At 47.1% G+C, this 16,362-nt stretch overlaps 1 protein-coding gene across 1 annotated transcript in view; it reads right to left on the minus strand.

Moving 5' to 3' along the window:
- Positions 1–6,203: 6,203 nt before the first annotated feature.
- LOC127058528 (syntaxin-binding protein 4-like) overlaps positions 6,204–16,362 on the minus strand; it is a 132,200-nt gene continuing 122,041 nt past the window's right edge. Inside the window, exons 20-23 of the mRNA XM_050968654.1 lie at positions 13,306–13,355; positions 8,867–9,003; positions 8,178–8,235; positions 6,204–6,846 (exon numbers count right to left, since the gene is read on the minus strand). Of these exons, the coding sequence (XP_050824611.1) occupies positions 6,741–6,846; positions 8,178–8,235; positions 8,867–9,003; positions 13,306–13,355 (351 nt within the window). The 3' untranslated portion in view covers positions 6,204–6,740. The remainder of the gene's footprint in view (positions 6,847–8,177; positions 8,236–8,866; positions 9,004–13,305; positions 13,356–16,362) is intronic.

A 16,362-nucleotide genomic window follows, 5' to 3' on the forward strand; every position in this document is an offset into this window, starting at 1 on the left:
CCCCGCCCACTGCACAGAGCCCCGCCTACTGTGCCAGACAGCCCCGCCCACTGCAGAGACGGCCCACTTCGTAGCCCCGCCCTCTGTGCCGCACAGCCCCGCCCACGACACACAGCAACACCCATTGGCCCTCGCAGCTCCAGGTATAGTTAAGAGGCTGAAGATTTATTATTATTATTTTCATCAAAAATAAGGCCCAGTGACCCTGAGTGCAGCAGAAGCGGGGGTACTAGGTGTACCACATCTGCTCCCTGCTTTTTATTAAAAAACGTCCTCCTGCTAATCCTGCAGAGGGGCATTGCCCCCTTCCTCCCACATGAGCATCCTCCATGCCAGTTCCACAAACCTATTCCTGCCTGGTAAGGCTGGTGGGGTGAGTAGAGGCTGGAGAGCAAGCTCACCTATTATCCACATCAAGCAGCAGGGGCTCCTGCAGCTCTGGTCATGAGGGTAGGGTAGGGTAGGGGGTGGGGTGGGGTAGGGGGAAGGCCATCCTGAGTAGCAGTGCAGTACTGCAGCCGTCCACACCTGATCCTCATGCCAGGAGCAGGATGCTGGGCTCAGCCCCGTGGGAGAGGAGCTGCGCTGCGCTGCAGGATAAGTGCAGCACCTGTTTACTTGCCAACTTCCACCCCCAGGAGCTGTCCTCATCCCGGAGCTGGGGGGCAGGTTCACTCTTCAGCTCCCCCCCGCCCCCACATCTCCCGCCCCTCTGCATGAGGCTAATGCCCACCAACCACTATTTGAGAAAATCAGTCCGGACAAAGCATCGCAAGCCAATAGAAAAATCACACTGTGACTTTTGTCCCACTGTAACTAACCTGCACCCCTAGCCATGGTACCACCTAGAGCACCATCAGCTACCCTGACCCCCTTTGCACCACCCAGCTCCCTACCCTGCCTCAAGTTCTACCAAACAGCTGGCCCCCCACACACACCTGAAGTCCTGCTGCAACCTACAGCCCTGTCTAACAGCTCCACTCCTTCCAGTATTATGTTAGGGCTACTGTGGCCCAGTGCTGCACCTGCTAGTAAGGCTGAGGAGTGAATGTACTGTAATTAACAACATGTATGACCACATACACAGACCTAGTTCTTATTACAATGTATATACTGTATTCATTGAGAAATAAATGTAACCTCCTTGGGGTTTAGAGAGCACAGCCCTATTCAAACATTGTCCTGAGGCAGAGGGAGTGCCAGTTGCTCTAGGATGAGGAAGTGCAGGTTGTAGCAGGGGAGTGGAGAGAGGGAGAGTGACCAGGTGTGTGTGTCTGGAAATTGAGCCATAAGAACCTACGGGAAGCAGGCCCTCACAAAGGGAAGTAGCAGAGAACTAGCCCAAAGCCTGGGAGGTACAGAGCAGCAGACCAGCAATGCCCCACGACAGGAGGAGCACTGTGCCAGGGAGAAATCATCCAAGAAAGACAAACTGGAGCCGGACCCAGTATCACTGTTGCCCAGAGCCGCATGGAGCTGTGAGTACTGGAGCTTGTGACCTAGCAGTGGGAATAAGGAGGGAGGCTACAGTGAAAGGTTGTTGCAGAAGACGACACCGGAGGGGTTTGTTGAGGAAAGTTGACTGGCAGCGACCACAACCAGGAGCACCCAAGACTCACCGCTGGATTGGAACTCTGCCAAGGATTCCTCAACTCTGAATGTAGACGCATTGCTCAGTGTCTGCCCTTTCAGACTGTGGCACCACAGGGCCTTTCCCCAACAAACTCCTCTGGGAATATCCATGGAAACAGGGAGCATCAAGGATGTATCCACAGAGCAGCAGTAGCAGGGAAATTCTATTATCTGTCCTGGAAGTTTTTGGTTAGACTTTGTATTTCAGAATCCAGTGTAGAAGGAAGGTCCCTCTACTACAGAAAAATAGCACTCTGTGGATAACCCGCTCCGTATTGTCACACTAAGCCCTTTTCCATCCTCCTTTCACATGTGCTTAATGATCCAGAGAAAATCAGTCTTGTTTAAACATTAAAGAGCCTCTTTAAATATTAAACTGCAAAGTTCACCTGGTTGTTAAAGCTGTATTTAAAGCAGGTTGGAATCGAGTTTCCATTCTCCATTATTGGCCTTCCATACACCTGGTGTCCCTCAATGGCAGGGCACTTTTCAGCACATCAAGCAGCATCATGAGGCTCAGAAATGCCAGCTGACTCCAAAGCATTTTTCAGGGACATTTAGCTTGGGGATGAGAAATGGTTCTCGGTTGATAAACTTTCCAATATTTAATCTAGCTTCATTTAACAAAAAGGCAACAATCAGTTTCACTGGACTTAGGGGTAAGCAAAAGCTTTCCCGACTACGAATGTGCCTGACATGATTCATTCTGGGGGAATTTCTATAGAGAAATAAAATACAATTATTATTATTATGATGATGCCCCTTTCTAGAAAGGCTGTCATACTAGACTCACAAACCCACTTACTGTGCTTCGCAAACACTGATGATGTAGCTTCACAACACCCCAGTGATGTAGGTCAGTATAATTATCCCCATTTTACAGATGTAGAAACTGATGCACAAAGGATGAAGTGAGTTATCCAAAGTAAAAGACAGAGTCAGTGCCACAGCTGGGAAGAGAATCCAGATCTCAAGTCCCCACCAACTACTCACCCAAATTATCCCTCATACAACAGCCTTATCTATCCCATCACAAAATATTGTATCAGTGATTCTTTACCGCACATATCTGCATCACTCTTGATCCTTCAAGATTTTACCATTGGTACCTGGCTGTGCAGCATCTTTTGTAGCTGTTAAATATTTTTGCTCATATCTTTTTTGTTTTGTTCATTAGGAAAAACAAAACAAAAACAAATAAGCAGCAAGAAGTGAATCTTCTGCCACGCTTAAGCAAAAATGCACAGATCTAGTGAGTAAGAAAACACCAAACCAGTGAGATTCAAACCCACAGCCTTCCAGGCCAAACTCCAGCCATTTTCATTTTGTTTCAATGTGCGATTGCAAGTTTGTGGTTGCAGTGCACTGAATGCAATCTAGGATTATGTTTTAATAACTTTAATGGGACGATATGGGCTCCCCTCTAGTGGCTAACCCTTGTTATTTTTCACTAGTTTTAACTGCAGGTTGTAGTCCAATGCATTATAGGGCTTCCTCATCTTTGTTGTAAATGCTGCTCCTTATTTCCATTAGAGCATTTTGGGACCCCAGTTACATGGTCATAACAGCCATTGACACCAAGAGATCTTTTAGATACTACAGTGCTAAGTTTTACAGAGAATTCTACAATACTGTCTTACCAATTGCAACTGAAGGCAGAATTAGGCGCTTTATGGGAGCACTAGAACAGGTTCTGTCTAAATAAGATGCATTTCAGTTAGGTGCCTTTTCAACTGGCTTCTGTGCACATGCTATTTGTTTCTTTTTGCCTTTCCCATTTTGTCTCCTGGTTACGGTGGGAAGATGTCGGTGTTTCTGCTCTGCTTTCTGCCTCTAACCTAATACCATATGAGTAACAGTAAGGCACGACAACAATTTTGTTATCCTAGCAAAAATCTACATCAAGTCTGGCAGCATTATTCTCCTCAGACCTTAGCTTTCAACATTTCTTTGAAAGGGTAGTGGCTAGTAACAAAGCTATTAATAGAAGACTGTCCTTAAAGCAATCTTAAAAGGGACATGACTTGTGCGATGAGATACTGTCAGAAAACAATGGGGTCAGGCTAAAAAATGGGACTCTTTTGAAAAGCATGTAAAAGTCTTCCTGAAAGGGTCCTGACTGTGTGGGTACAGGAACCCGGGGGATTTCTTTTCCCAAATAGATTGCTGAGAGTACAGAATCTTCTAGAGTGTTCAGAGGCTAAAATCTGAAAGGCTCTTCTTGTAGAAAGTGGGTGGGCAGAGGGCTGTAGCTAGGGTGACCAGAAGTCCCGATTTCATAGGGACAGTCCCGATTTTTGGGTCCTTTTCTTATATAGGGTCCTATTACCCCCCACCTCCTGTCTCGATTTTTCACATTTGCTGTCTGGTCACCCCAGCTGTAGCTATAGTCTTACATTTTCCTGGATATTGGGTAGAGGAAATGAATTGTACTGGATTAGTGTCTGTTTCCTTCCCTCTCCACTTATTTGGTTAAGTCATACCATGCTTTCAATGCAACACTTTGCTTTGCCATGTTTTCTTTGCACAGACCATCATGAAGTGTAATATAGTTGTACAATTCTTCTTTCATTCTCATTAAAATGAAAGTCACCTTACCATGGGGAGAGCATCCCAGGTACTGGAGATTGAAAAGACCTAGTAGGTCATTTAGCCAAAAGTCCCCCATCTGTTACAACATGCTGGTTGTTTACTTGGCTGCTGTCCTCTACCTCAAAGCTGGCTGCATTTTAGTGGTGAAGTGATTTTTGTATGTATATTGTTAGTAAAGTGCTTTAGGAACTTTTTGGACAAAAAGTCACATACAAATAAGTGAATACAGGTGTGACGGTACACTCCATATTTTTATAAAAATATGTTTATAAGTGTGGATATGATGCAACTGGAATATACTTTATGCAAAAGGTCTCTTGTAAGGTATCATTACAAAGCTTATAATCTACTGAGTGTGTTCAACCTAGTTGTATGCATGTATCATTCTTGTATCTGAAACTAGGAATATGAAATATAACTGAGGTCCTATTGTAATCATGCAAAGTGTGGGCCATTAATGGTGGTTTAGAATCTTGATGGCACCCATTGACTAGGACAATTGGCTGTAGATGGTTTATTTACCTGCAGTCCTTCTTGTGGACATGTGGGCCAGACTGTGGGTAATGAAGAATGAGGTCTTACAATGACATGTGACCATGTCACCTGATGCTGGAATCCATCTTAAATCTGGTGCTTTTCCATTTAGAAGGAGGGATGGGAACCCAGAGAGACAAAGGATTCCCACCTTGGGCCAAAGTTATAAATGGGAGTGGAACAGAACAAAGGTGGCCAGTCATGAGAAATCCCGTAGTTAGCACCTGAGCTGGAACAAGGACTGTAGCAAGGGGCAAGGATTGGGCCCAGACTTGGAAGGAGTCTTGTTCTAATAAGCTTTTTTCACAGACATCAGAGGGTTCGATTTACCTGTATTCAGTTTCTTAAATGTATTAGGCTTAGACTTGTGTGTTTTGTTTTACTTTGCTTGGTAACTTACTTTGTTCTCTGTGTTAATACTTGAAATCACTTAAGTCCTACTTTTATACTTAATAAAATCACCTTTTGTTTATTAATGAACCCAGAGTAAGTGATTAATACCTGGGGGAAACAAACAGCTGTGCATATCTCTCATCAATGTTATAGAGGTCGGACAATTTATGAGTTTACCATTTATAAGCTTTATACAGAGTAAAACGGATTTATTTGGGGTTTGGAGCCCATTGGGAGCTGGGTGTCTGGGTGCTGGAGAAAGGAGTACCTGCTGAGTGGTTTTCAGTTAAAGCCTGCAGCTTTGGGAATGTGGTTCAGACCCTAGGTCTGTGTTGGAGCAGAATAGCATGTCTGGCTCAACAAGACAGGATCTGGATTCCCAAGCTGGCAGGGAAAATGGGCTCAGAGGTAGTTTCAGCACATCAGGTGACAGTCCCAAGGGGGTCCTTGTGACCAAACTTGTCACAATAGGGTATTATTATTATGCACGGGCCTTCCTTTTACAATGTGTGGGACCTGTGTGGTTTTAAGTCCCAAAGAGGAAATTTGAAGCTATGCTTAAAAGTTCCTGGGAAAAAGGCTAGAACGTGCCCATTTATAATGTGAGCTAAGTTCAACTTGTTATTAGTTGCCAATATCTGTAATACAGAAGGGAAAACTTGAAGTTAAGAAGCAGCTGGCCCAAACAGGTTAAACTCATCCCAGAGACTCAAACCAACCAACTCCAAACCTCAACAGCTCAGAAATCAAACACCCTCTAAGCAGTGTTTTCATTTTATTTCCCAGACTGTGCTTTCATCTCAGATCTCTACCATTTTCATTGCTAACCACATAAAACCTCGAACCACGTGGGTCTAGTTTCCAAACATTACACCACACCTTTACTGAAACATGCTCTATGGTGTCCTTTCTGTGCTCAGCACAGCTTACGGGTACCACATGATTGACATTGTCAGCTACCACCGGGTTTCTTCTTTCCACTTCAAGCATTGCAGCTCAGATAAGCTTTACAAAAAGCACATGAAACGTATGGGCTCCCCTCTAGACTACAGACACTACAGAGTATGTTGGTTTCAGTACAGTCCACTAAGCATCCGAAGAAGTGGTTTTTTACCCACGAAAGCTTATGCCCAAATAAAGCTGTCTTTAAGGTGCCACCAGATCCCTTGTTGTTTTTAAGTTTACTTTGGTTTTTCCCATATGAAATCCCAAAAGAAATCCTTTCAGGACCCACGTGTCCTCTGGTTAGCCCATGCTCCTCTTACTGTATAGAATGCCAGCTCTAAAGGCTGCCTGCCTGTGGGGTCCATGCATTCACATCCCCTCAGTGATAACTTTCCTGTTGTCTATAAAGCTGAAGAACCAAGAGAGAACAGCCTTGTATAATAATTCAGAGGTAGCCATGCGGGTGGGTTTGCTGCTTAAGTCTTAGCTGGCTAGTCAGAAGAATCAGTGTTTCAGCAGAAAACTCATGGATTTTCTGCTCTGCTTGGACACCGAACCATCCATTCTGCATCCTGTCTGTCTCCCAGCAGAGCATCTGTGTTATGAATATACATGGTTATGCATAGGAGTGCATCTCAGGAGATTTATGTAGTCTTCTCAGGCAGTTCCTTGGTTGGGCTCGAGGGCTGTGGCTCATCACTCTTGCTGTGGGTCGGAGGAGGGGGCCATGTGGTTTTCTGATGAAGATGGCTGGAAATAGAAATCAGATTTTACAAAGATGTGGGAGAAGAACACACATGGCAACTTAGTATAAAAACAGGATTCTATGTTAAAGAAAGGGATGGTTTATGAAAAATATAAAGGTCACATGTTCTGCAGGACTATTTAATTGCCCCGTAAAATGTGCCAGTGCATCTGTTTTGCACACACTCAACAGAGGTGCTTGGAGATTTTTAGGATGCAGTTGAGATGGCCAGATAAAGCTTTAGCCTGAGACAATGAAGCATACATTATTATGGTCTCAAAAATTAGGCCCTAATTCAGCAAAGCACGTAAGCATATGTTTAACTTTAAAGCATGAGAGTGTTCCCACTGAAGGGTGTAAGTGATCTGTAGAACTGGTACCTAAATACAACCCATGCAGATTGTACTCTGCTGAGTGATAGCTGGAGTGCATCAGAATTAAATGTGTGTGTTTATATATGTAGTTCTTGGAGCAAGTAATAGTCACACCCTCAGCAGGGCTCTATTCATATTGAAGACCCATACAGTCACCTAGGAAGATGTCAATCAGACAAGCCCTGGAGCCGGAAGAAAGGCAGGCCATAAAAAACACAACAGGAACTGGCACTAGAATTTGCCCTGCTCCCTGCTGAAACTCCCTTGCAGGACGAATGGCTTGCCTCGGAAGGCACTCGTTTCCCTGATGTCAGTATTCTCTGAAAGCTGGGTCTCTATAGTACAGAAGAAGGAATATGGCCCCTCTCACCTCTGCTGTCTCTGTGTTTTCTTTATTGACACATCTGTGCCAGTCCATGGACCCCCTGATGTCTATCTATTCCTGTTCTAGTGCATGGGTTCTCTGCTCATACTTTCAACAGCCAGTCCTATACCAGCACTCCTTGCCTAGTGACTTGGCATTGCTATGCTGCCCACTGGCTCCCTAGAACATAACTTTGATATGGAATATACTTAAGACATGTGATATAAAATCCAGGAGCTGACTACTGCACAGGCTGTAATGGATTGTAATTAAGCTGATCTAGTGTTTCAGACTGAACGAGATCAGGAGATGAGATTTGGATGAAGCAGATCTACGTTTCAGAGTGTGAGTGAGTGAGCTGTTGTGTTCTATTTCAGGAAGGTGTACGAGGTGTTGCCGCTTTTCTGGATGAAAACGACAAAGGGATACAAAATGAGCCGTGTCTTTAAAAGAAGCTTTTTAATCTTTATAACCAGGAAGATCTCAACAATCTACCACAACTGTACGTGGACAGTGTTCTTCTGAAAGCTGAGATGTTTGCAAATACCTCCACCAAAACTAAGCAGAAATGAGAGGCCCAAGCAGACCTGACACTTACTCCTTGTAGTTTAGGCATCCCTCCTCACTCAGGCACTCGTCCCAGTTGTATGGCAATACTGCAGACCCAGGAACACAGCCACCGGTTAACAAAGGGTCAGAAAACATCATTATTTGTTCCTTAACAGCAAGGTACAATGCAACCAGCACTGGGAGCACAGTAACTGCATAAAGGATATACCTACCCTGCTCGCTGGAAATGTTTCGGGACCATTAGCTAAGTTCAGAATTGCTAGGCAAGACAGTTAACTTAAACTCCCACACACTGAAGTTTGAATCCTGTAGCCTGACTTACACCCACTTACCCAGAAGCAGGGGGTCTAAGCTGATAGATCTTCATGCCAAGGACACCTTGCACCTTTCTGTTAGCTGCTTTTCCTGCTAAACTCCTTTTTCCTGGTTCCTTCGTAGGAGTTACACCAAGCTAGACTCCCTCCCCTCCAACTCCATAGGTCAAATTCAGAGATGATCCATACGGAGAGTGAGGTGTAAATGAATTGCCCATCAGTAAGCAGGTGTAAATCTAAGTAAGTTTAAGGGAAACTAAACTGGTTTAACAGGTAAGGGGTGAAAGTGCAAGTTATACCAACAATAAGTCCCCTAAATCTAGACTTTCTTCACTTCAGACTCCCGTCTGAATTTGGGCCTCTACAGCTGCCTCATCACTGAGAAGGCTTATACAAAATTTACCATCCTTTGTCGTGTCAGCGAGGATGGGCTCCAACAATTCTTTAGCTTCTGATATCAACAGGTCCAGGAAATCTGGAGATGGAAGAGACGCATCCGAGATTGCTTCTGTTTTATCCTCCTCTGTCCGACTGTTGACTCTTAAAAATAAAAGCAGATGTGTCAATCGTACCAGAATAAAATGAGCATCACAGCAAAAGGTCTGACTAGCAACTCATGAGAGAACCCCCCACTAAATTACAACGTACTGTGTATTTCATCTCATGCTGCCAGTAAGACAGGAGTTTCTCTCTTTTAGATGTGTTGGCGTTGTGGTGATGTAATTAGTTAATGCAAGGACACTGTTAAAGAGTTTCAAACAATATCATGACCTTGGAAACACAAAAACAGCCATGCTGGGTCAGATCAATGGTCCATCCAGCTCAGTATTCTGGCTTCCAAGAGTGCCAGTGCCAGATGCTTCACAGGGAATGAACTGAAAGGGGCAATTATCGAGAGTTCCACCCCTGTCATCCAGTCCCAGCTTCTAGCAGTGAGAAGTCTGGGGACATCCAGAGCAGGGGGTGGCATCCCTGACCATATTGGCTAATAGTCATTGATGCCATCTAGCCTCCATTCATTTCTTTTTTGAACCTCATTATACTTTTGTCCTTCACAACATCCTCTGGCAATGAGTTCCACAGGCTGACTGTGCATTGTGTGAAGAAGTACTTCCTTATGTTTGTTTTAAGCTTGCTGCCTATTAATTTCATTGGGTGACCCTTGTTCTTGTGTTATGTGAAGAGGTAAATAACACTTCCCTATTGACTTTCTCCATGCCATCCATGATTTTATAGGCTTGTATCATATCCCCCGTCAATCGTCTCTAATTTAAGCTGAACAGTCCCAGTCTGTTAAATTTCCCCTCATATGGAAGCTGTTCCATACCCCTAATCACTTTTTTTGCCCTTCTCAGCACCTTTTCCAATTCTAACATATCTTTTTTGAGATGGGATGACCAGAACTGCACACAGTATTCAAGGTGTTACTCCTGGGGGGATTCTGCATGACTGCGTGCCTGCAGAAAATCCGCCCCCCTGCCCCCCCGGATTTCCTATGTTTCCCTGCAGAAAATGTCAGGGAAGCAAAGGGAAGCCACACGGGAGGGAGGTAGAGCAGGGGGGAGGGAGGGGGCAGGGGGCAACCAGGGGCACACAGGGTTAAACATGCCACTTCCGCCCCCCCCCCCCTCCCGCATTCTGCAAGAGCAGAGCCGCCCAGCTGAAGGAGTCTGTCTTGGCTCTGCTGACTCTGCAGCTGAACACCGCCTCCTGGGTCCCAGTGCCACTCATTCTCCCCTTCTGCGTGCAGGGAGCTTTCCTGTTTTCTACTCTGTGCAACAGTGAGTGTTCGGTCAGGGGAGTGGGGGAAATGAGGGAAGAGGCAGTGGGAAAAGAAGGACGGGTGGAATAGGATGGGGGAGGAGAATGTGGGAGTGAGGGGAGGGGGATGGAGAAGAAAAGGGGATGGGGGAATCGCGGGGGGAAGCAGGATCCCGGCATGCGGCATCCCCTCGGCAGCAGCTGGGGTTCCCCTGTTAAGCAGGTCCATCAAACCCTCACCCTGACAAGCCCTACCTCCCTACACCTGGACCCCTCTGATGAGCACCCCACACCCAGACCCCCACCCCACTGTTCCCTAACCAGCTGCACCTGGACCACCACCCCATCGACCTCCACTCCCCCAGCACCCCAACTGAGCCCCCCACACCCAACCCCTCCCCTGAGACACCCCTGAGCCCCAACCACCTTCACCTGGATCCCCTGCTGAGTTCCATTTCCCCTGCACCCAGAACCCTCCAACAAGCTAGATCCAGATCTCCCACTGAGCTGCCCGCACCCAGATTGCCCCACACAGAAACCTCTCACACACACCCTCGGATCCTCCCACACTAAGCCCCTCTGCACTTGGATCCTACTGGGCTGAGCTTGCTCACCTACACCAGGTGCACCTGGCGCAGATGGGCAGGACCCCGGGGTGTTTCTGGGGCAGGCCCAGCTCTTGCACTGTGTCAGGGTCAGGTGCAGCCTCACTGCCAAGTCGCTGTACTGGGGCATGTGGGGACTTCAGGGTGATCTCCCACCTCAATGCAGCCAGTGGCCAGTGCTCCCCATTGCCATGCTGGAGCCACATTTATTTATTGACAAATAAAATTTGCAGAATTTTAAAATACTGTGTGCAGAATTTTAATTTTTTGGTGCAGAATTCCCTCAGGAGTAAAGGTGTGGCTGTGCCATGGCTTTATAAAGTAGTATTACGATATTCTCCGTTTTATTATCTATCCCTTTCCTAGTGGTTCCTAACATTCTGTTCGCCTTTTTGGGTATGTCTACAGTACAATTAGACACCTGCGGCTGGCCTGTGCCAGCTGAGTTAGGCTCACAAGGCTCAGGAATGCTTAACTGCCGTGTGGACATTTGGGCTCAGGCTGCAGCCCAAGTTTGGGTCCCTCCCCACTTCGCAGGATCCTAGAGTCTGGCTTCAGCCCAAGCCCAGACATCTACACCTCAATTGAACAGACTGTTAGACCAAGCCCTGGGAGCATGGGCCAGCTGTGGGTTTTTAACTGCAGTATAGACATACCTTTTGACTGCTGCTGCACACTGAGCAAATGTTTTCAGAGAACTAGCCACAATGACTCCAGGATCTCTTTCCTGAGTGGTAACAGATAATTTAGAGCCCATAATTTTGTATGTATAGTTGGCTTCGAATTATTTGAAATTGAAATCTACCATCTTCCTGTCACGCATACTGGTGTATTATTATAAGGTTGCTCATTAGCCCTGGAATGCTGATTTTTTTTAAAACAATAACAAATCAGATTTCTGATTCATTTGTTTTGGACATCAATGCAAAGAATGATATGGGTTTTTCCAACAAATATTAAAAAAAGATATGTTCAATTTGTAGGGTAGGGCTACAAACCTTAACAATGTCCCTGTAACCTTTACAGAGTTAGAGATACACCTTAGTTCACTTGCCAGACTCTCATCAGCAAAGATGAATAACAGACAGCATAACTCCCAATTTCAGTAACAGATGATAAAAATGGAGATGGGCCCAAAACCAAACACAGGCTAGTCTTAGGCAAGTTTTGCAGAGCTAGGATCTGCAAGTCAGACGTAATCTGCTCAAGACCTCTGAAAATTAGGCCACTTATTTAGGTACCTAAGCCTAGGCAACCACTCTTTTGCCTAAATAACTTAACCAAGGTCACTCAGAAAGAGTTTGGAACAGAACCCAGGTCTCCTGAGGCCCAGTCTGGTATTTTAACCACAAGACTATCCTATCCTATCTCATCTGTTTCAGTCACCAAGTGACTGTATTTACTCAATACCTTTGTTACCCAGATGAGAAGCAACAGCAGCAGCTGACACTCTGATACCTTTGTTACTAGATGAGGAGTAACAGCAGAAACTGACACCCTGTAAACCAGGGGCGGGCAAACTTTTTGGCCTGAGGGCCGCATCAGGTTTCAGAAATTGTATGGAGGGCCTGCTAGGGGAAGCTGCGCCTCCCCAGAAAGGCAGGTGTGGCCCGGCCCCCGACCTCTATCCGATCCCCCTGCTTCTCGCCGCTGATGGCCCCCTGGGACTCCTGCCCCATCCAACCCCCCTGTTCCCTGACCACCCCCAACTGCCCCCCTGCCACCCAAGTCCAACCCCCCTCTCCTTCCAGACTGCCCCCCCCGGGACCCCTGCCCCATCCAACCACCCCTTCTCCCTGTCCCCTGACCGCCCCTGGAACCCCCACCTGACTGCACCAGCCACCCCTCCAACCCCTCATCTCATTCCTTACTGAACCCCTTCCCCATCCACCCCCTCGTTCCCTGACCACCCCCTGCCACCCCATCCAACCCCCCTCTCCTTCCTGACTGCCACCCCCGCGGGACCTCTGCCCCATCCAACCACCCCTTCTCCCTGACCACTCCCGGATCCCCTGCCCCCATTCAACCCCCCTGTTTCCTGCCCTCTGACCACCCCGACCCCTATCCACACCCCTGGCCCCTGCCCTCCATCCAATCCCCCTCCTCCGCTCCCTGCCCCTTTACTATGCCACCCAGAACATCAGGACAGGCAGCTGCATCGCCTGGCTGGAGCCAGCCATGCATTGTGCCGCATAGAACACCGAGTCAGGCCAAGCTCTGCAGCTGCGCTGCCCCCGGAGCTCATTACCCCACCGCCCAGAGCATTGCGCTCATGGCACAGTGAGCTGAGGCTGCGGGGGGAGGGAGAACAGCAGGGGAGGGGCCAGGGGCGAGCCTCCCGGGCCAGGAGCTCAGGGGCTGGGTAGAACAGTCCCACATAGTTTGCCCACCTCTCCTGTAAACACATCAGCCAGACAAAGGTCAAAACACGGTCGTTTTATGCACACATTCACAATTCTCAGAAGCCTTTCCCCACCTTGTCTCATCTGGTAGCTGGCTGGGTGTGCTCAGGACCCTGTGAACATTCTGTGGGGGGAAAAAGAAGATCTCAAACTTACAGGATTGACAAATTCCAGAGAACAAACCCCATGCATTTTTGCTGAAGCTCAGATTTAGTATGACAGTAATGAGCTTCTGTTTATTCACTGCCCTTGAAGCTAATATCTCAAGGCCTTTTGCAACAGAAGCAAAATTCGTACCCTATGCAAATATACAGACATAATGTAAATTAATACAGACACTAAAATATATCAGATGCAAGGTTAAAAACCCACTCTTAAAGAATAGTTTTTCAGGCTGCACTTCAGAATGCCCACTATCCCCATTATTCACACTCTGTGCCTTGGTCCTGCTCTTGAATGAATGCCCACTCATGGATGGAGCCACTAACATGCACAGAAAGAGAATTCCCAAAAAGCAGTAAGTAATATATATGAGGAAGGCATTCTGAGCTGCGGGTATGTCCCTCCAAGTTCAGTGATGTTTGTGCAACCCACCCACTTGGAGTTCACCAGATCCTGGAACTCTGGACTGAGCCTCTAAGGGGTACTAATTACTCTACAGACTGTAACAATCATGGTGTCCAGGGCTCTCTGATTCCATTTCAAACATGCTTGGAGTCACGGGTGGGGATGGAATGGACTAAACTCCTGCTGAGGCCAATAGAGAGGCTTCTGTGTGATGTGATCTGGACAAGCATTTTGCTGGGCCAGTGACACTCTGGGGCGCCTCAGCCTCTCAGCGTCAGGGGACAGCCTGACTTAGTGAGAGACAAAGAAACTAGTTTTGTTTCAGTTTTGAGCTTTGGTAGCTGAGCAAGAAGCAGAACGGCTCAGGGAGCCTGATTCACGAGAGCCAGACAAGAACGCCGCAGGACTCCAGCCCATGGAGCCAGGAGAGGGGCAAAGACATTGTAAGAGAATCCTTGGTTTTGTTTAAGCCAGCCAACATTCACAGCACCGCAGCACCTGTCTCTAGACTTATCCCCGGCATCTCAAATTCCTGGGAAGGTGCCAGGGAGGGCACTGGACAATTTGTTGATGTGTTAGTACTTATTAGTTAACCCTAAGTCTTTGCTTTCCAGATCCTATATTCCTGCTCCTAGTAAAGTCCCCCTTTGTTATGCAGTTATTGTTAGGAGCATCAATTCTTTGCTGGGCTTTGTGCTGATGTACTTTGTGTCTTGTGGACGAGGTTTTATGCTCCTTGCCAGCAGTGGTTAACATGATTCAGTTTTCCCAAGCAACGGCACCTCTCATGTCTCAGGCACCGCAAAGTAACCTTGGCTGAAGGCACCAGACATCACAAAAAAGAAGCCAGGGCCCAACCCATTCAAGAAGAGGGATAAGCCACTCCAAGCAGCAAAGAAGAGGCAAAGTCAAACCAGTACTTACATACTCCAATATCTAGCATCAATGTCTATATAAGCCACTATCTACAGCTGTAGCTCTATAGCTCTGAAGCCCTATAGAAGTCTAATTTCCTCCTTCTCCAGCACAACTGATATAGAATCTGCTCTTCCTTTCATTTTACTGTTTCCTCAAATGGAATGATTCCCACTGACTTCAATGGACTTTGGTCAGGCTTGTAGCAGGTATGCTGAGTCAAAGACAGCTCCCCCGGTGCTGGCCAGTGTGCCAAGTATATCACATTGCCATTTCAATGCACATTTAGAATGTCAGATTGCTACATGCCATGACAGTGGAGGAAGAGCAAATGAAACAGAGAAAGACATTTTAGGCATGAGTCTAGAGCAGACCTACGGAAAAGTGTTGGGGGAACAAAATTGATTTTCCAGTTGACATATGACGTGTGGTGAGAAAAATGACTAGTCAGCTATCAGAAGATAAGGTTAAAATAATACCTAACACATAGACTAGATTGTAGGTCACAGGCCAATGGCAAAATTCCAGAGCCAGGACACAGCCCGAGTAGCTGGGCTGCATCTTGTGGAAAACCACAGGAGCTGGAGAGGTAAGAATTCCCTCTTACTGCCGTGTGGAACAGCACAAAGATACAGCTACAGTCAGTGCTGCAGCGTCCTTCACAACTCCCTTGTTCCTCCTCCATGCGGGACAATGGCAGGTAGATCCACCAGCCCTGTTCTGCCCCACGATGGCATCCCAGCATTCCTCTGTGGGGTGGATGCAGAGAGCCTGCAAGAAGGAAACTCCATGGTGCTCAGGGTGTGGACTTCCTGTGTGGGTTCCCCAGATCTTGTCCCCCTTTCCACAGCAGAACTGCATTGGTTCCACAGGGTCAGTGTTCACTACTGCAGGAAGGGAGGGATAATTTGGCCTCTAGTGTCTACTATACAAGGGCCTTTTGGATTGAGTCACACCTAGTTATTCTAGGACTTGGGTCTGTACAACATAGCCTGTGTGTGTTCTTACAGCACCTAATACGATGGGCCCCGATTGAAGCCTTTGGGTGCTACTGTCAGATAAGAGGAGGTTATTTTCCTGTAACTGGAGGTTCTTCGGGATATGTGGTCCCTATATGTATTTCCACGGAGGGTTTACACATGCGCACCATGTGCCCGGAGTCAGAGAATCTGAAAGTAGTGTCCGTTGATCTGAGCAGGCACCCTGGCTCACTTCATGGTTTCACTGAGTCTCCAGTTCCTTCTCCACAGCGAACCAAACAGATCCGTAACAGGGGAAGGAGGGCAGGAAGTGGAATACAGTTAGGGACCACACATATTAAAGAACCTCCAGTTACAGGTAAGCAACCACCAGTTCTTCTTGGAATGATGGTCCCTACTGTGTTCCACTGAGGATGATTAACAAGCAGTACCTAAGCCAGAGGAGGGTGTAAGGATGAAGATGGAATGGTCATGCGGAGGACTGCTGCGCCAAAGGAGGCATCTGCCACCGAGTCCTGTATTAAGGCATAGCACGTGGCAAAAGTGTGCACAGAACCCCACATGGCTACTTTACAAAGCAGCCTGTCCTGGAGGGAGGCCAGGATCGAAGCCTGGGCTCTTGTGGAATGAGCCCACACCCCAGGGGAGTTAGACCAGACAGTTGGTAGC

Source organism: Gopherus flavomarginatus, chromosome 9 (assembly GCF_025201925.1).
Source record: "Gopherus flavomarginatus isolate rGopFla2 chromosome 9, rGopFla2.mat.asm, whole genome shotgun sequence".
NCBI classification, from domain to species: domain Eukaryota; kingdom Metazoa; phylum Chordata; order Testudines; family Testudinidae; genus Gopherus; species Gopherus flavomarginatus.